This window comes from Episyrphus balteatus, chromosome 4 (assembly GCF_945859705.1).
Source record: "Episyrphus balteatus chromosome 4, idEpiBalt1.1, whole genome shotgun sequence".
Taxonomy (NCBI): Eukaryota; Metazoa; Arthropoda; class Insecta; order Diptera; family Syrphidae; genus Episyrphus; species Episyrphus balteatus.
The window spans coordinates 36,936,776-36,958,429 of record NC_079137.1 but is presented as its reverse complement, the minus strand read 5'-3'; the positions used below and the strand labels follow the sequence as shown (position 1 = coordinate 36,958,429).

The following is a 21,654-nucleotide window of genomic DNA, read 5'->3' as shown; positions in this document are numbered from 1 at the left end:
TTAACAAAAATTTTGTCCCTAAATGTCGGCTCTTCCCCAATATCAATTTTTTTTTTAAATTTAGATCCAGCTTTTAAAATCTACAAGTAGACTAACATAAAAGTGCTTTGAACTGCAAGAGCAAGTACGTGCGACCCCAGTCGTGCATTTTATTTTTTTTATGTTTGTTACCTCATGACTTTGAACTGAGTGAACCAATTTTGATAATGTTTTTTTGTATTGGAAAGCTGGTACCTGCAGTGTGGTCCCATTTCAATATATGTTTTTTTTTTCACAATCTTGCTTGGCCTAACCCTTTAAAAAAAAAATAAACAAATTTCTAACGAAAAATTGATATAGACTACATGAAATTTTGATAAGTTTTTGTAGGAAATATAACTTTAAAATAGTGGCATGTTATTGAATTGTTAGATATAAAACTGAAATAATAAAATTTGAAGCAAAACGGAACAAGATATGAAGTTTTTTACAAAAAGAAAAGAGTTTTTTTTTGTCCAAAAACTATGTTTAAAAGTTCCAAAATAATAATTTTACTGATGGAATATCTTTAACAAATTGTTGTTCTACTAAAAGAACATTTTTATTTTATCTATAAATGTCGATACAAAACCAATAAATACTAAACAGGTATATATGGGTCTTTCTTAACTGAGCCAACTTTGAAAATCTAAGGACGACATCGTGTTCAGCATACTCGAATTATCTTCAGTAGATGGGAGTGCCATCTGTCGGAAAAAAAGTTGTAATTATTTTTTGTGAGACACTTAAAAATCTATAAATCGTCGGCGTAAAGCAAAATTTTTCTAAATCCACTTTTTACCGAAAATGAGATAATGATGCAGTTTAACTAATTTGAGGGTGCTCTTTCCGAATTTGCCCAAAAAAATTCTTTTCAGCAGATAATATCATTTAATGGGTCATAGAACAATATAACAAATAACTAAGGCGGTGAAAAATAATAACGGCATTTTGTAGAACAGTCAAATACAAGCATTTAGTACTATGGGGGTCCTTCAATTTCTATTTTTCTTAAGACTTAGGGTATGTAAAGTCGCCAGGCAGGCGACAATGTCAACATCGTTTTAATTAAAAGTATTTTGCCTGGTTCCCTTCGCCAGAAAAGAAACTAACCCCCCATTAACAATAACATCATTAAACGTGCAATACAATTTATTCATAAAAAAAGTAGTTTTCTTATTTTTCAATTTATTACCTTAAAATAGTTGTCTTTAATGATTTTGTTTCTAAGCCATTTGAATATCAGTTTTAGATTAATAGAAGCGTTCCGGGGATGTTTTTTTAAGTAAGTTTGTTAGATAAAATAAAATGAAAACGAAAACTTTTCTTACCAAAGTGAATAAATTGTTATCAATGACCTTCGATTTAACGAAACATTTTTATTAAAAAAAAAAAACTAAATTGAAAAAAAGAATTGTTTTTATTTAATTTTTAACGTTGAGTGCTCACGTTGCTTATCAAATTTTATACCGAATTTAACCGGGTTTGACCGTATCATATCTTTAAGTTTTTGTTCGTTGCATTCAAGTAAATTGGCACATTTAAGCTAATACTAGGAAAAGATTGCAATGTCCAATATATACCTATAAGAAAATCCAATTAACAAAAATTAATTTGCAGAAAACACACTTTCAAGTGCAAACCCTTTGAGTGTTACTAATTATGTTGTTTACGGTTTGTTATTTTTTTTTTTTATCAAGTACAGACTTTTGTTTGCTTTTGCTATATAACGTCGTTAAAAGCTTTGTGTAATGGTTGGTTGCTTTTTTATAAATCGATTTTCTTCTAGACGAACACGCAATTTATTTAATACACTTTGTCTTACACTCATTTCTTCTTACTAATTCAAAAATTTAAGGGCTCAATGTAGGGTACTTTAATTCTACAGATCATTGTTTTTGAAGATAGTTACTTTAAATTAATTGATTAGAATTGATTTTGCTGAAAAAATCAATCGATCTTCTATTTTTTTCATGCACTTAAGCGGAAACGCTAACTCAAAAGGACTAGAAGGTTTTTCAACTTGTGAATATGAAAATCAAAGGGGTTTATGTAGGCTTACCCTGAAAATGCTAATTGTTAGCCTTTAATCTTTCACCAACATTTGCCTCATGTTTCACCTTTTATTTATCTTGTTGTTGTTTTCATAAAAATTTCTTTTCAAATTTTATGCAAAACCTCAACAAAAACAAAACTTCAATAGCTCTTGAAAAGCATACTGCCTCTAGCAATGCTGGTATTTTGTACCCCTTCTATTTTTATAAATTTAATTATTCTCATATATGCAAAGTCAACAACAGCTGTGATTTGTATCCTATACCCAACCATGACAACGTGCTTTTAGTGTCTAACCTTGAATTATGTTATGTAAAATTTCCAATTGACTTATCTTATACCTTCCTTTATGGTTTTTTTTTTCTATTTTTTTTACAGAGCAACAAAAACGTCGACGATTTCATCCCTTAAGAAATCTACGTCGAATGTTTCGACGTCGCACTTTAACCAGTGTCGACTTGTCATCGCCGTCTGTCGTTGAAACAAATCAATTGTCCGCATCATCACCATCATCGCCGTTGCAACATCAACTACAGCAACAACATTCGCAACAGCAACAGCATTTGACCAAAAATCCACCCACCGTTGTTGGAAATACCTTATCCGTACCTGCGCACGGCTATGCCGGGACATCAGCCTCATCAACATCATTGCCTACATCACCCCTATCGCTGTCGCCGTCACCATCGGTAATAGCTGTTGGCAGTCAGAGTTGTGCCACCAACAAAGCTGCTTCGTCTTCGCCAAATAACAGTTACAATTACATGCAACATCACACGTCGTCAGACGTCACCAGTGCAATGTCACTCTCTACGTCACTACAACAGCATCATCAGCATCACCAGCAACAATATTCTACAAGTTCTTCAACCACAACCACAACAACGGGTCGTATCCTGGGTACTTGTGGTGGTATCGGTGTTTTGCCAGGAGCTTTCAATGGCCGCACATCGTTGTCGGGTGGATTTTTTGCCAGTAAGGATAAAATAATAGGGAATAGCAGCACAGTGGGCCTATTGGCTCGTGATACGAAGCTTAAAAGCACCGGAACAGATTCTAGCAATGATCTCGAGGGTAATCGTGAGATGACTGATAGCCAAAGAAGTTTAAGTGAAGGACGATTAGTCGATAGGTGAGTTTGTGTATATTTTCGTTAAAATTAGTTTTATTTCTGAAGATTTTAATCAGTGCAAGTAGTATGTTGAGAATGAATGTGAACTTTAATTTTTTAAAACAAAACAAAAAAAAAAACAATAAAAAAAAGGATTGCAAACAATGGTTAAACATTATTTTAAGTACGTTACAAAATTAAAAAAAAATATATATGTATGTATTTCCTTAAGTGGCGCCCGGGTGAAAATTTTTCTATTTATTAGAACTTTTTAAAACTATAACTGGGTTTTTCTTTTGTCTCCTCTCTTTTTCTTTCGATATTTTTTTTTTCTTAAATAGAGGGAGGAGAGTTTCGGCACAACACACATTTTTTTATTTTAGACCGAAGTTCTATAAAGTCAGTAATCAAATTGTTCTTATTTCACCGAAGTTTCAGTCGTTCAATGTCTTCAGGTTTAGTCATGATTCATGAAGAATACCATTAACAAACGAAGGCACTGAAATGTGGCATTTGGAAAATGTTATGGATTCAGTAGTTATCATTTTTCAAATTTTCGCTGTCGATTGATGCATCTAATTAAGACGAATACTTTACGTAACATTACGTTACGGTACATTACATTAAGTTATGTTACGTTACTTTACGTTATGTTAACCCTCTGTATCTGTAGACACACACGTGTGCGAATTTGGCTTCTACTTTTTCATGTCGCTAGAACTTTTTTATGTCTCATATTTTATAGAGAAAACGTATATGAAATTGATGTAGAATTTTCCGAGGAATTCGAATATTGTTTTCACAATTTAAAAAAAAATGTATTTACACCATTATAAAGAAAGTTTTTTGCACCCACTTTTTGAAAAATTGTAATTTTTTCATTTTTGGTGTGCTAAATTCGCACCCGTGTGCCGACAGAGGTAAAATTGCGTTGTTTTCCTTGGTCCAATGGTTCAATACACTGGTGTGTGTTGACTGAAATCCTTATAGGAAGTCGCTCCTAGTTATGTATTTTGAATCTCCCGAAGCAAAAAACAGCGAGTTTTAACTATAGACCAGTGCCAATAATTTTTGAAAATAAAAAAATTATTAGCAGCATATGGGTGGTTGGAAAATTTAGGATAAATGGTATATGAAAGGGGAAAAATAAATTGCCCACAAAAAAATTGGGGGAAAGTGGGTGGGTGGGCGAAAAAGTGGGGTGGGTGTCAAAAATCATGGTTTTTTACGATTTATGTCAAAATTAGACGTGATATCGAAAAAAAAGTCATATGTAAAAGTTGTAGGTAGTATAAATGTCTACAACTCTTACTCAAACAATTTTTTTCTATAACCTCAAAAATATTGAAAAAAATTCAAAAATACGATTTTTTTATTTTTTACTTTTATCTTTTACAAAAAAAGTTGGATTTTAACAAAACTTAGTTAAAAATTACTTTGTTATATTTTTTATCTATTAAAAATGTTTTTTGAGCAAAAAGTGATTTTTTGGACTTTTGACGAATTTAATTTGAAAAAATAGCCTATTTTTCAATCAAAAAAGTTACCCACAAAATTTTTGATTTTTACAAATTTTGGAATGTAATTATTTAGCTTAAGACCGTTTTTAAAAGATTGTGTGGAAAAACTATACTTTTGCTTTAGAAAATATTGAGAAAAATTTAAAAAGACAAAAAATCGATTTTTAAGATTGCTTTTTCCGTAAATGACAGTAAAATTGGCGAGAAATAATTTTCCATAAAAACCAAATTATACTTTTCTAATGGTCATTGACCTTTTTAATTTGAATCAAGCACTAGAATAGCTCTTACAGGCAAAGTTTTTGAGATATTGAATTTTGAACGTCCAAAACACTATTTTTCTGATTTTTGGCATGGTTAAATGTCAAAAACGTGATGTGATAGAATTTTTCTGACTTCGGATTCGAGCTCAGCGAACAAATTACCATTAGAAAAATATACTTTGATTTCTATAAAAAAAACAAGGTATTCTATTTTTTCTGCCCTGTTCGATTTCACTAGTCAAAAAAATGGTAATTTGTTCGCTGAGCTCGAGTCCGAAGTCAGAAAAATTCTATCACATCACGTTTTTGACATTTAACCATGCCAAAAATCAGAAAAATAGTGTTTTGGACGTTCAAAATTCAATATATCACAAAAACTTTGCCTGTAAGAGCTATTCTAGTGCTTGATTCAAATTAAAAAGGTCAATGACCATTAGAAAAGTATAATTTGGTTTCTATGGAAAATTATTTCTCGCCAATTTTACTGTCATTTACGGAAAAATCAATCTTAAAAATCGATTTTTTGTCTTTTTAAATTTTTCTCAATATTTTCTAAAGCAAAAGTATAGTTTTTCCACACAATCTTTTAAAAACGTTCTGAAGCTAAATAATTACATTCCAAAATTTGTAAAAATCAAAAATTTTTTCGGTAACTTTTTTGATTCAAAAATAGGCTATTTTTTCAAATTAAATTCGTCAAAAGTCCAAAAAATCACTTTTTGCTCAAAAAACATTTTTAATAGATAGAAAATATAACAAAGTAATTTTTAACTAAGTTTTGTTAAAATCCAACTTTTTTTGTAAAAGATAAAAATAAAAAATAAAAAAATCGTATTTTTGAATTTTTTTCAATATTTTTGAGGTTATAAAAAAAAATTGTTTGAGTAAGAGTTGTAGACATTTATACTACCTACAACTTTTGCATTTGACTTTTTTCGATATCACGTCTAATTTTGACATAAATCATAAAAAACCATGATTTTTGACACCCACCCCACTTTTTCGCCCACCCACCCACTTTCCGCCAATTTTTTTGTGGGCAATTTATTTTTCCCCTTTTATATACCATTTATCCTAAATTTTCCCACCACCCTTATGCTGCTAATAATTTTTGTTCAACTTTTGCCCTCTAAAAACCGGATTGGCACTGGTCTAGTAGACTTACATTTGAATACAATTTGTCAGTACTCAATACATACTTTAACAACAGAGATTTGTCGGAAGAAAACGTAGTATTTCGTTCCCAAAATGATTAAAATAAACGTTCCCAGAGTAGCTTATGCAAGTTCAATAAAATAATTGCCATGGAGAACAGAATTTCAAACTTTATTTTTTGATTCGATTAATAACACCAATCTTGACAGAAAATAATACAGTAAAAAAGATATGTCCAGAAATGAACGGGTCTTCCAAATCTTGTTCAACCTTGGCATGCGTTTGGCGTCCAAAGTATTTTTTAATCGCACGGTTTCTTATCTTCTTGTTGAGATCGTCGTTCTCATCTTATTTGCTTGCGTACTTGGGGTCAGGCTTGCTTCCCAAAAGCAGAATGTAGTGGGATTTGTACCACATTCACTATAATAGCATTCTTTACCAGCTTACTGGTACGCACCAACTCGTTGTTTGAGGCATTGTAGAAAACATCGATGAAAAGTGTCTTATGGTCAACACCCCCATTGCCGGTGTCCAAGTACGTCACGGGTGGGGACTTGGCTTGGTGGATGCCGGAACTAACGTGTTTTCTGTTGGAAGTCTAACTCGAACTTCCTACGGTGGGACCTGAGTTTGCCACCAGTGGCCTTTCGATTATGAGTGCTATCACGACTTATACCCATCTTGGAGTAAAAACAAAGATCACTTTCGGGAGAATTTCTACGAAATTTGGTTGAATCTCCTCGACCTCCCTTTAATCTGTTGGATTACCCTAGTTCTCTTAGCCAATAAATTGCTATTTTGACCTAATTCACCTGATAACTTTCGGAGTCGAACAAAATTATTTTCAGTAGTGGTTCTGCAATTCTTTTTTCGTCTTCAGCAGCACTTCCGATTACAATTCTTTCACTGATCTTGAAATAGTTTTTTGGTGCAGGCTATAGCCTCTTCAGATCGAAGCATTTCAACTTGGGAATTTCTCTGTTAGTTAAAACTTCTATCTTATTCTAATAACTAAGGACAACAAAGACTCTTTGTGAATATCGTGAAGGGGAATTATAAAATACTACTACTTGAGGTGGGTCGTTGATATTGTTTCACTAAAAAAACATCGAGAAAACTTAGGAAATTTTCCTTCAGTCTTCTCATGACCACAAAACCACACCGTAAAATCGGGTTCTTCTCATCAGTTTGACATTTTCCGTAACTAGATTCGCATTTGTTTCATCTTCCGCTCATCCAATTCCTAGAGTGCTGTTACGTCGCACAGTGGGGAACCTTGTATGGGAGAGTGGAAAAAACTCCGTAAAATCTAAAGTACTGGACCGTTTTTGATGAAATTTTCAGGAATAATAGGAAATAAGAAGATAAATCAACACCAGTAATTTCCGCCCACTGCCCAGCCCACTAAAGTGAAAAATGGCTATTTAAGTTGAAAAAAGTCGAAAACTAGCACTTTTGTATGAAATTTAACGAAGACAACGTGACTTGCAGTAACCAAAATATACTTTTCTGAAGGTTTTCAATGTTTTGAAATCGAATCCGAAGTCATAAAAATTAATCAGCTCCTGTTTTTGAAATATTACCGTTAGAAAATGCAAAAAAAAGTTTTTTATTGACTATTTCGGACCTTATTCTTTTATATAAGTAAAATTGTCTCAACATATTTAGTAACGGTTTATATAATAACTGATTTCCTTCTTTCAAGACCTGTTGAAATCTTTTCGATATCTTTTTTACTGCCTGAGATATTTTGAGTTGTTTGGCATGGTATATCTACCATATAAATTATACCGTCATTATCTCCTTTAATATATGAAGCCGAACCCACTTACTACATTTTAAGATATCTCGGGAAATAAAAAAGATATCGAAAAGATTTAAACAGGTCTTGAAAGAAGGAAAATAGTTCTAATAGAAACCGTTATTCACGTTGTATGGGGAACTGGAAAAAACTCAATTAAACCTTAACCACTGAACCGATTTTAATGAAATTTTCAGGCAAGATTATTAAAAGCAAGGGAACCAAAATAAGATTTTCTTGCAAGCTTAATTATTGTTTAAGACTTAGGAAGAAATTTAAGAAACAATTTGTAGGTTTTAATTTTAGTCATATCTTTATTTTAGTTTTTTTGTGCTCTGAGGGCCATTTGCTGAAACGAAACTTAAATAATTTAAGTTGAACATAAGCTCCTATTCTCTACTTTTTCCTCTGCGTAAACTGCTACATAAGAGTTTATTTAGAACATAAATGCTTAAGTTTCGATTCAGCAAACGGCTGTGAATCTAATATTCGTAAACCCCAGAAAAGTTTAAATAAATTGCACAAAACGTTGAAAACCGTCCATTTATGTATTTTTCGATTTTTTTTTTAATATGTAGGTATTTTCAAACTAACGTCAGATTTGAATTCATCGGATCAAAAAACATATTAAAACATATGATTTTTAAAAAAATCTTTCCATTTTTTATTATAATCTGCTTTTTTAGAAAATACGTTTTTCACATTTGCTTAGCTTCAAATTGCTCTAAAAAGTTTATTAGGACGAACTAGGATGAGATTCAACACTATCATATGATATGAGTCCGCCCACAGAGGCAAACAGAGGAAGTAGTTAAAACAATTTTTGAACTCAAAATTCCGGAAAATTATAAGTATTCTTAAAATGAAAAATCGAAAAATTTTTTTTCTGCTAAACTTTTAACTGATATTGTTAAACTGTTTATTTTTAATATATTTACAAACAAAATTTGTTTGAAAAGTCAAAATTTAACTGATTTTATACCATTTAAAAAATACTCGTATTTATATCAGTTTTCATAATTTTTCAACTTTGAATACAAATTTCTAAATCTAGAAATTTTTTTTGAAAGAAATGCTTTCACATCCTGATTCTACAACATAATTACTGTAAGAAAAACTTCCAACATATAAAAAAATCCAGCTATCACACCAATGAGTTTTTTCCACTTTTTTCCCACTGTGCGTCGGCCATTATTAAGCAAACGCCTCGAAAAGCTGTTCTGCTCGACGTGATTGGTCTAATGTACCAGTTATCGACAATATCAATGCATTCATCCGAGTTTTGATTACAAAAGAGTTTTTCCTTCATGGCCAGCTTTTGAGACCTGCTCAAGATTATTAAGATCTTTTGGTAGCTCATTCTCCCAAACGATATCTTACCTTGTATCCTTAATCCTGCTAAAGCAATTCAGTGTTTTCAAGTTTTTCGATTTAACATCGGTTTTAGTCCACCTTTCGGCTTGAAAGTGGAGTAAAGGTTACGATAAACATGTTGGCTCTATAATTTAGAAAAACAAATAAGTTCAAATATCGGAATTCGAATGGTGAGGTCTGTTTTGCTTGTTCTCTTAATTATGACAAAAAATGTTAAAATTAATGTTCAACCTTATCTATTTTTAAACACACATATCGAAAATTTGACTTTTTCTATCTTAGGAATAAAAACAAAAATTTTCCAATTGCCATTTCTGCGAACTCAAAGCCCGGGACTGCACCTGTTACAGTTTTGAAATGCATAAAGTGTAAAATTAAACACAATTCATACCAATGAAAGTGAATTTCCAACGAAATTACTAAAATTTAACCTTTCCCAACACATTGTTTAAATCCCAATTTGATTGCCATTGTAATTTTACATTTGAATTCCCAATTTCATTCGATTTGACTGCAGTTCGTTAACTTCCATAGAATTCCCACACTTAAAAAAACCTTTCCATGTGACCTAATTTCAAACACGTGTCCCTAGCAACTGGTATAAACACAACATACAACGCCAAACCAACCAACATCCTGATGATATAGTCCTGTCCTGGTTTCCATAGAAACTTCGTTGTTGAATCCTTTGTTTTCCAGAGCAAAAAAAAAAATAAATGCTTATCATTTTATTCTGGCCCCAATGCCTTTCAATTTGTCTGTGCATACAATTTGTATATATGTGGGAGGTGTATTTTCGTTGTTGTTCCTCATGCACCTCATCACACTCATCCACCTACCAACCTGCACTTGAGTAATGAGCAATAACATTTTGGCCCTTCTGGGGTAAGAAGTGGGAAGCTCTACAAGTTCCTATATTTCTATATACTACCTATACAACACCCGGCAAAAAACAACTTGATGATGGAGAAAACACTTTTGGCACAGGTTGTTGGTTGTAAAACACTGTGCAACTCAGTGCAACACTCAAAACTGCTATTTTGTGCAATTTTCTCAATCCCTCCACCTCCACCGTCGTCGTCTTTTTTTCTTCAGCAATCTCATCATCACTTAACATTAATCACAGTCTTGTTGAATAAAAAAGACGGTTGGTCGGTAGGTGGTAAAGCTGAAGTAAGACGCCGGTTACTATACAGTTGGTGTTGGTGGTGGCAGTAACAGTTTCCATGCCATGAATTCCGGAATGAATGTCGGGGGAAATCTGTTTACCACCATTTCCCTGTTTAGTGATCTTTTGTTTGTGTTACGTACGTTACTTGAGATAGCAGCTCACTGCTCTGTGATTATACAAAAGTTATAATCATCTTCGTCGTCACCATCATCATCAACGTCGTTGTCGTCGTCTTATCGTTGTCGTCTGCTAACCTATGTGTGTCTTTCGCATGGAAGTTGCACTCTATTCAAATCAAACGCATTAATTTGCCAGTTGCGTATATGGAAATGTTATCAAAGGGGTACTATTTAAAACGTAAAATTAGCAGTTCTGTTTGCTTAAACAGATCTGATTGTGATTTTTGATTGATGAGTCATCATCGTTCTTTTTGTTGACCATTAAAATGTCAAGATCTGGGATAGCTATAACAGTCCTGGACTCCCCCCCCACCCTCCAACACACTGTTTCACCATTTTATTTAAATTTTCTTCATCTCTTATCAAAACACAATTCTCATAACACCTATTTCAAAAAATTTAGACAAAATTTTCTTCTTTGGGGTACTATGACCCCCCTTAAAGAATCATACATCTCCGTACCTGTGACAAGCTAAACTTTTTATATGCTTGAGAGATTCATTAGATTTTATTTGTACTGCTTAATTGGCAAAAGTTGACAAAAGAATTGATTAGTATTTTTTTTTCTCTGCTCAAGTTTGAAAAGTATTATTAAGCGAAATTAGTTAAAAAGAGTGGAGAAAAGACGATGACATTGTTTATGCGTGAAAGTTGTAAATCATTTTGTTTGTAACCGGAAGTAGACAAACATACATATAATTATGCATACGTTATGACATTAATCAGTTTATTAATTGGAAAAGACAAAAATCAATAAAAATTAAACAAGACAGCGAGAAAGAGAGAAAATAATGTTAAATAATTGTGAAAATCTGTTGATGAAATTTAAAGTTAACAGCTGATAAATTGGCACTTAGTTTGAGGAAGTTTGTAAGAAAAACATCAACAAGAAAGTTATTTGATTTTAATTAACAAGATGTAGTAGATATAGTTTTGGGAAGTATTAAAAATAAATTAACAAGTAAGTTGGAATGATTTGAATTTCCGGTATATCTGTAGGAACTGATCATATACTGATATAGTCTAATGATCGATTTCTCATTGTGTAAATATCTATTGTGCTAGTGTGAAGAAGATAATAAACAAATAAGTGAAATCTCTAAGCGAAATGTTGGTTTTTCTAAAAAAAAATCCTACTTTTTAAATTACTTAGGGCTAATTTTTCAATAGTCAGATAACCCTCAGATAGAGCTTATTTCTAGGAATTAAAGTTTTTTTTATATTGACATTTATTTATTAACGAGCTCGCAATACTTGAAGGATTTCCCCATGAGGCTTCTGATATCAAGATTCCAGTCTTCTCTGGGCATTAAGGACATTAAACCTGATGGTCAATTCATTTTATCACTTCACAGGCAACCCTTTATGCGATTCTCAAACTCAATGTGATAAGATGTGTACTAAAAAGTACTAAATGAAAAAAACTTTCATTTTTGAAAAAAATAGCTTATATGAACAAAAGTTTTCATAATAATCAAATTCGAATTTGTCTAGTGAGTAAGGCGGTTGCCTTTTACTCTATCGACCTAGGTTCGAATCCGGGTGTAGTTGAGATTGTTTATTTTTTTTTTTTAATTTTGTTTTTTATTTGTTTATTATTTTTCACAAGAATATTGGGTTGTGATAAATAATTTATCATGTGAAAAGATTTAGACATTTGTTTTATTTCTTTCACAAATCAAGAATCGAATTTGTTATGAAACCGTGATAAAACTTATCACTTCACATTTTCACAAATCGGGAATTGACCCCCTGCAGACCAGAATTTTTCCTTAAGGGTAAAGTGCTATTATGAAAGCTTAATTCTCTATGACTCTTTTAAAGAGTTGTCGTACAGTCATCTTTTTCCTCTATTGGAAAGGGAGGGGAGGGGGGGTTATAGTGCAATAGATAAGCTTAGTATTATTTTTAATTTGGCATTCACTTAAATTCCGAGAGGTCACGATTCTTGGGTTTATTTTTCTTTTATTTAAAATTCACACCTGAATATCGAATAGCCCTTAACATTTTTCTGTTTAAATACCAAAAGTAATATAATGAAATGAGATAAACGTTGACATTTCTGTTTGTTCTGTAATTTTATTAACCTAACATGAAAATCCAACCAATCAAAAATCATGTAAATGAACAGAATAAGACAAACTAAATGGTTCAATTAATTAAAAACAAATGTTACGTATACACCACAGTGACCTTTTTTTTACATAAAATGATTTAAATGAAAACTTTCCTTTGGTCAAGGAACAAGAGCTCGCATATTGAAAAGGAATTAAAAAAACTAAAAATTTATTTATTTACTATTTGCTGTACTGAGTTCTTTAACCTAAAACAGAAGTTTTTTCCAAAATATTTTAAAATTTGTTTTTATTTTTATTTTTTTTTTTTTATTCTTTTAATTGCTTTAAATTTCGAAAATTTGCAATTTTGACCATTTTGATTACCTCAGCTTCAGTATTATAGTTGAAATAAACAATTTACACTGCGGTTCACTTGAATAAACGAAAATTCTTGTAAAAGCGACGAAAAAGTTCTGTTAATTGCATATAAATATTGTTAAAATTCTTAAGTGAAGTAAAGTTTTAGAACTTCCTAAAGAAAAAATTGTGCCCTTAATTATGAAAGTGGACTAAGTCACTCCCAAAAATACCATCAAATCTAGCCTAAAAATAATTATTATTTAAAGGGTAAAGTTTATTTTAAAGCATTAAATGATTTCATAAAAAAAATACAATTAAATCGTTATAAGAAAATTATTATGTAAGTAACTTTCATAATCATGGGCACATTTAATTCGTACACATTTTGCATTAAATTGTTTTTAAATGCAGAAAATTTTTTATTTGCAATAATGTTTTTTAATGCAAGATTTTTTTCATTTGCAAACAAAATTTGTCAATGTTTTTTTTTTTAATTGCAGTTAATACCTAATTGTTTTTAATTTAAAACGCATTTGTATGAATTTATGTTTTTACAACCCTGTTTTAGTTTAATGAGAATAGTATTTTGATCTTGGTTTTAGTACTAATCCAAAAAATCATTATTTCATATGTTGTCGTCTATCAGTGCAAAATGGTTTACCTTCAATTCATTATTTGAAAAACGATGTGAAAAATATTCCATAATTCTAAGAGATTTCAAAAGTTCAAAAGGATACCGACAGATAGAATTAGTTCTTAAATCTTGTTTTTGTTTAAAATCTAAACAAATTTAATTGAATACATAACCGAAGTAATATTTTAACTTTAATATTAAGTTTCTTTTTTTTTATTCAAAAAATTTTCCAGCATTGAATTTTATTTTTTTCGTTTTCAGTGATTTCAGTCGAGATGGTCTCTCACAATCGCACGATAGTGTATTTTCCGAATCAGCAACAGCCAGCAGTTTATCTATTGTACTTAAGGTGAGTTAATTTAAAAACAATCATTAAAATGTATTCCCTTACTCCAAACTATCAATATATCGTCATTGGACTTTAAAGTTTAAAGTCATAAAAAAAATAAACAAAACTATAAAAATTAAAACAAACTACTCAATTTCGAACAACGCAATTTCATCACACACCCTTCTCCAGGGGTGTCTTTTTTTTATTACGTGTAAAAAAGTATCTTACTTTAATGCAACAATCTTAATAACAAAGTTACGATGATTCTATCTGAAAATACAAACAACAACAACAAGAAAACAAATGTTTTATTATATCGTGCACAATGGCAAATTGATTTTAATCAAAATCAATTTTGATTACATGACTGACAATCACCAAAGTTACTCATGTATATGTCTTACTAGCCATATAGTGCTGTTTTTATTTTTTTTTAATAGTTGCAAGACAACGAGAAGTACAATATCTGCGCAATACTGAGCGCATTTTAAATTCATGAATCACCTTTTTTTGTTATTTGATGTTTGTAATAACGTAACTATAGTAATTGGCAATCAGAAAATGTGATGTTGATGTACATTGTTCCAACAGTCTGTTGTGAAAGTTAAGATACTTTCTATGTAAAGTATGAGTTTCAAATAAATATTTAGAAATTGACTAAACAAGTTGAGGACATTTAGTTTAATTTATCAAGTTTAAACATCAACTATAACTCCTTTCAAACATATATTGGTTAAATGATAAAAAAATGGCAAAAAGTTATTGTACCTATTCTAATATCAGTGCAAGAAGCAAACATATTAAACCTATAAAAAATGGCGCCCGGGTACTTTATTTTTCAAAAATATTTCTGGAACAAACTGGGCCAAATAATTGATGTGTAGGCAATAAGACATGACATTACGAATGAAAAAAAAATTGGGTCTCGCAATTCTGTCTGTCTGTGTGTCTGCCTCTATCTCGACCTACAGCCCAAACTACTGAACCGATTTTCTTCGAACTTGGCAATTAATATTTTTTGGTGATTCTTTAGACTGGAAATTGATTTTACTTTTTTTCGAAAACGGCTCTTACGGTTTTGATTACAAAAAATACATGTACCTAAAAAAATAAAGTCTTACTTTTGAAATAAAAAAATATGTTTTGAACCATTTATTAACGTTACCTGCCATGGGACCGTTTTCTTGATTTCTGACTTTCTCATAAACCATTAAACCCATTTTAACCAAAAATTTTTACACAGAAGCGTTTGTCTTAAAATTTTCAAAATTTTCAAAATTTTTTTTTGAAAAATTAATTTTTTGAAAACGGTTCCATAATTTTTTTTTTGAAATTTTGTTTTTATGTGTCGAATAATGATTTCTTAAGAATATAATACCAAATTTTTTATTTAAAAAAAAATGGTTCCTACAATTTTCGAAAAAAAATTTTATGTTGTACAAGAAATAAAATGGCATACTTAGTTTGGAGATGTAAGCCATTCTAAAAGATTTTTTCTCGTTTTTTTTAAACCATTTTTACATTTTTATAAATAAAATAAATTAAAATTTTAATTCTGTGAAGCAATAAAAAACTTTTACATTTTAAGCAACTTTTAATTTTATTTTTTGTAGAATTCTTTTCTGAGAAACCCCAACAAATATTCAGCCTTTGCTGATTATTAGATGGCAATAATTTTTTTAGATCGATTGAATATTGCTAAATACTGCCGATACTCGCTCAAAGTTTTAAAATTCTCTGTTTTTCACTGTTTTGCGAAGTATAGTTCAGTTTGTTGATTTGCAACTTACTTGAATGTGTTGATCAACCAAATGTGGACCCTGCATCAGATCCCACATATTTTCCAATTAAGTAAATGCCTGTAATAGACCTTTGTGAATCAGAAACTGAACAGTATAGATTTTTTATAATTTTCGTACTAATGCGGTATGCTTTTTTATCCTCAACATTCTCCCATAAACTTAGTGCTCGTTGCATGGATTGCCACTTATGATGGCTACATTATGAGCAAAGAATAACTGATTTTTTTTTGGATCTCACCTTATATTAAATCAGAAAGTCAAGAACTGTGAAAAAGAGCATTGGACTCAAGGAACTTCCCTGAGGCACACCAACTTTGATTGGGATGCCTTCGGTGACTCGTGCGGCACCTTAACTTCGTTTTTGCATATTTCTAAAAGTCCATGATCATCCACCAGTAGATTTCCCCAACCCCTACTTGTCTTAGGGAAACACATATCAAATTTCGTGACTGTCTATCGAATACCCTTTTCAAAATCAAACAGCACAATATGTTACTTGCTCTGGAGATATCCAATTGATTAATATAGAACGCATGGGAATCATAAGATTAACAACACTACGCACTTGAGTTATATTATTCAAACGAATTCTGCAGTTAACACACAAATTATTACTACTCATTTTATCAGTTTGTATTAAAAAATATGCACTTTCACTTGATATCAATAAAAAGTATGATTTTTTATGCTTTTTCCTCACTTAGTTAAATGTACTCTTATTATCAATTTTTTTCCGATCAGCTTGCTGAGTGAGTGTCAAGCGTCGGTTTCTAACGGTCGAGAACAAAATATTATCAAAAAAGCTTACCTATGTGTAGCATTGAAGAATCTTTAACCTGACAAAATATTACCGTTGAAAAGAACACCTGGTCAGCCTAATGTTAAGAAGAATAAAATGTTTTTTATCGCATTTTATTTGTGTGCATATTATATTTTTTAGGGCTTATAATTATTTTCATTAAAGAAAAACCATAGTTCTTTATTATCAATTATTATAATTAAGGTTTGAATAAAATAGAAAAAAATGATATTAATTTTTTTTTAATTAATTTTTTTTTTTGTAAGTTATTTTTGTTTATAATATGTTTTTTTTTTTTAAGTAATGTTACTTTTATGTATATAAATAAAAGGTTATAAACTGAAGATTGCATTGGTGTAAAAAAAAGTGTATGTCATAACTTATTTTTTCGAGATATCAGTCGTTGAAATCAGTGTTACGGAATTTTTTTCAAAAAAAAGTCTAAGAGCCATATATAAAAAAATACTGATTTTAGGAAAAAGATATGAGTATCAGTCGAAAGGTATGACTCTAACCTTTCATTTGGCACCAAAATTGTTTTTCTAGGTTCCATATTTCGGATGCTATGAAGAGTTGTTTCGAAAAATTCCGATTTTTTTTATTTTTCCGTCCGCAACTTCAGACTCAAATATCTCGAAATTCCCAAAAGCATTTTTGAAAATATTTGGCTCAGTACTAGAGCTCAATATAAGCTTTCATTTAATACTAGTCTCGTCGGTGTACGCCCTGGGCCCAGGCTCTATAGAAGAATGGGTCATCTCCTTTAGGTTGGGATTTCCATTCTGATTCTTATACTCTGTTTGGATCTGTAATTGATTTACCTCAAACAAACCTGGAGTAATCATCATTAAAATCTAAGCTTTTTGTATCATTTTTGTAAGTTTTCACTTTTGTACTTTTTCACTTCTTAAGCCAATGTTGCTAAGGCATAAGACTGCGCACTAGTAAAAATTTAGGGTCTCGTGAACTCGTCTTATTTAACTGAAAAAAAAAGAATGTAAATCATGATTATAAATCTAAAAAGTTTAAAATAGGTATTACAAAACATTTTTAAGATCATTTTTAAAGGAACTTTAATTCACAAAGATTTTCTTCTTACCCGCTTGTTTAAAGAATTTTCACAAATTTGCATATTCATATAAGATGACTCAGAAAAAAAAGTTCCTACACATTATTTTTCCCACCAGACTGTCCTCTAATCAGTCATGATTGGCATTGTAATAAACGATCATGATGCCTTCAATTCGTTCGTTTATTCGTGGCATTCGTTTTCTGAACAACCCTATCCAGAGTGTCAAATAATAGAGAATATGTCTCTCTCCCTGGGGGGTGTTGTTAGTTAGTTGTGTGTATATAGCTTTTGATTAAAGGTCTGCAACCCAAACTCTCGAATCATCATCATCATCATCACAATCTAGTGATGATGATGGTGGAATGCAGGCGAGCGAGGCTTCATCATCCAATTCAATTAGATTAATCTATTCTCGTTGTATTTTAATTTGAAAACAAATTCAAAACACAAAGCGAAAAAGGGGTTGTGATGTGATTGTGATGATGTGCACTTGCTTTGCCCGCGAGGTCTTTTTATATACATTTCAGATTTAAATTGTTTTAATCGATTAAAAGGGGGTTTTTGAATATGAAGTATGAGTAATTGAGTAAACAGTATCAGTATAGTAACCAGAAACTCAATTAAAATAAACTCTTCCAAAAAAGTATATAGAGGGCACTCAGTTATACTTTTTTTTTTGTTAGAAGTTAATCTAATCTAGGAAGCAATTTTCACAAACCAATGATTTTCAAAATACAAAAATTAATAAAAAAAAAAAAAAATATCAGCAATATCACACTTCACTTGAATTCATTGCACAAGATAATAGAAAAATACAAAAAAATTGAAAAAAAAAAAAAAAAAATTACAAGAACCAGGTGAAATTCCACCGACGAAACAGACCAAACCAATCGGTGGCGCACGACTTTGAATTTTTGCACATCCACACCATTTACTTGCAGCAGCAACAACAGTGGCAGAAGGCAGCAACACCACCGTCAAGTATTGACGTTTTAAAGTGATGTGAGCTCTCACTGGGTTTTAGTGCTGAGCCTCATTTCTATCTTGTATCTAGTAGATACCTCGCAAAAATAACAACAAATTCAATACTTATATGAAGTTTGACAAGCTCAAGCCGACATACGAGTACACACCATGACTTGATATCTAGGTACCTGTTTTGCTTTAAACCATCATCATGATGTTATACTTTTCAAGCCAAGTTTTTCTTCCTTTTAATACCTACTCTATACACCAGACTTTCCAGTTCTTTTCATATTGGCATAGCGCCCCACAATGGATTAAAATTGAACAAAAGAAGAAGAAAAATTGCAAGCCAAAGGCAATTTGATCAAGAAGAAGAAGAACATGTGAGGCAAAATCGGGGAAAATTAATATAAAAACAAAAAGATATAAGCTAATAGATATTCGCGTAAAAGATTACTATTAAAGATACACATTGCACATCTTACGTATATGTATGAGGATTAGATAGACACTAATAGAAAATTTGAAACAAAAAAAAAGAAGTTTAAAACAATCTATACTTGAGTAACCGGGAAACGGGTCTCACTATATTGGCTCCACAAAGTCGTCATCATCAGTAGCAACATTATTATCATGATGAAGATGTCGGCAAAATAGGAAAAAAAAAAATGAAGCAGTAGTAAACGAAGAAGTCTTCAAACTGCCATAGTTTGTTAGAGTAAGCCATCTAATCCGGTAGGCTGAAGTTTCTGCAAATTTAGTTTGGCTTGAGACGTTGAGATCGGATGTATCTTTACTGATTTTTTTCTGTGTGGTTTCTTTTATAAAAAAAAAACAAAAGAAAAATCTATTAAATAATAACAAAATTTCGGTTTTTTTTTGTTAATTTATTTAATTTATTAGTAAAGTTTCATAAATAAAGTTTATTTGTGAAAAAAAGTAAAGTGATAGAAAAAAAAAAACTTTATGATTACTGCGAATTGTTGGTGTGATTTAAGTAGTCTCTTTACTTGTATACCAAAATCTAATGCCCTTTTCTCTAAAAGAAAAAAAATCTTCAGCTATATGAGCAACTAATTATATTGACAAATTTCTTTTGTAACTTTATATGGAGACACTACTTTCTAATTAATAAGATTCAATTGATTTTTTTTCTATAACGTGACCTGTTTTTCTGTTCAACATTTATTAGTGTTTGAATGTGTTTGTTTTGAACATTATTGATATAGTGAACTAGTATAAGCTGTATGACCGTTTTAAGCTATAAAATAAGTTCGATCGATATCCTGCTTAAGCTTTTGTAAATTTAATCCATCTGCACTACATTTTTTGTGAAATTTAAAAAGTTAATTTAACAATTAATGTCAAAAAATATGGTTCCACAATTTTAATATATAGTGCAGTAAAATATTATTTAATTGGAATGTAAACAATAGTGAATAGCTGTTTGAAATCTTCCTCTGCTCCTATATTATTCATAGATGTGGAAACTCTCCAAGCTCTCCAACATCAAATAGAAGTGAAAAAAAAACTGTGAAACTATATTTGTTTGACATTTCACGCAAGTTGTAAAAAAATTACTCTGTGAAATTCACCTTTTTATAGTTCAACGTTTCCACATATTAATGTTGCAATCCTGAACCTGTTGTTTTTATCTTGGATAAAATTTTAAAATTAAAAAAAAAAAAAAAAAAACAGTTGCGGAATATATTTTTTTTAAATGAGTTTATATTCAAATCTGCTAAATACAAAAGTTTCTATCAAAATATACAACTTTAAGAAATCATTAAACTAACATAAAATCACGACAGTGGAGAATGCATTTTTTTTTTTTAAGTTGATCAATGTTTTGGCTTGAGAATTTGTTGCAAATTTACCTTAAAATTAACATATTAAACTAATTTTTTTCTCCAATAATGCAAAAATGTTGTTGATTAATATCATAATCAAAAATCAAAAATGACTTTATTCAAATTGAGATTAAATTTTCAAGAATTAAAATCGATTTTTTAGAAAATTCTTCTTAATTTTTACAGTCGGTTTTTTTGTTACAAAAAAGTTCATTGAAATCGGTTGAGTTGTTTACGAGAAAATCAGAAATGAAAAATATGATTCTGATAATAGCGGTTTAAAAAAATGTTTTTTTTTCATCCATTGGAAATTTTAGATATAAGAAGAAAAATGAAAAAGAAAATTCTTGTAAAAAATATATTTTTTTAAAAATTTTATTTTATTATTTTTTTTTTTTTTTTAAGTTTTGATACAAACAATTTTTTAAAATGATAAGAAATCTAGTTGTAAATTTTGAATAAAATCGGTCCAGTCCTATATACGCCATAGTCCATATATACGAGATATATACGCCAATTAAAAAAATGTCAGTTTTAGCAAAAAACGACAATTCCATATTTCACTATCAGAATTTTTTTTAAATAAGCAAATGGTTGTTTGCTCGTTTCATCTAGATGACTGACTACAAACTTTTTTTAAACATAACCTTAAATATATTAGGGGTATTCACGTAAACGCAGAAAACCCATAGGTAGAAACCGTAGAATTTTCTACCGGCAGAAATGAGCTGTCAAAATTTGTATGGGAAAAATATTCTGCAAATCATAGAATTTTATCTCACTAATTTGAAGCAGAAACCGTAGAAAAAAAATCTGACAAACTTTGGGTGTGTTCAATCACCTATCGGATAGGCTATCTGAGATACCCGTATCTGGAATATGTTTTTGAACGCGATTTATGTCTTATTATTCAGATAACCACAAATATTTGAGCAAATTACATTTTTTTTATTATTGTTGCATAGTATTTGCAAAATTAGCTTGACATATTTTTTTTTAATTAAACAAGTTCAATTTGACGTTTAACAAACAGCTGTTTGTTTCCCTTGTTTACTCTATTATTTTCTGCTGGGGTGTTCATTTAAACTTTTTGCGGAATTTTCTATTTTTCTGCAAAGTAGAAAATTATCTCGTTA

At 30.6% G+C, this 21,654-nt stretch overlaps 1 protein-coding gene across 3 annotated transcripts in view; it reads left to right on the top strand.

Annotated features, from left to right (window-relative positions):
* LOC129919851 (putative mediator of RNA polymerase II transcription subunit 26) overlaps nucleotides 1-21,654 on the top strand; it is a 157,246-nt gene that overhangs the window by 108,928 nt on the left and 26,664 nt on the right. For all 3 annotated transcript variants that reach the window (XM_056000936.1, XM_056000937.1, XM_056000938.1), the window contains 2 exons: nucleotides 2,452-3,205; nucleotides 13,960-14,047. In XM_056000936.1, coding sequence (XP_055856911.1) covers nucleotides 2,452-3,205; nucleotides 13,960-14,047 — 842 coding nt within the window. The remainder of the gene's footprint in view (nucleotides 1-2,451; nucleotides 3,206-13,959; nucleotides 14,048-21,654) is intronic.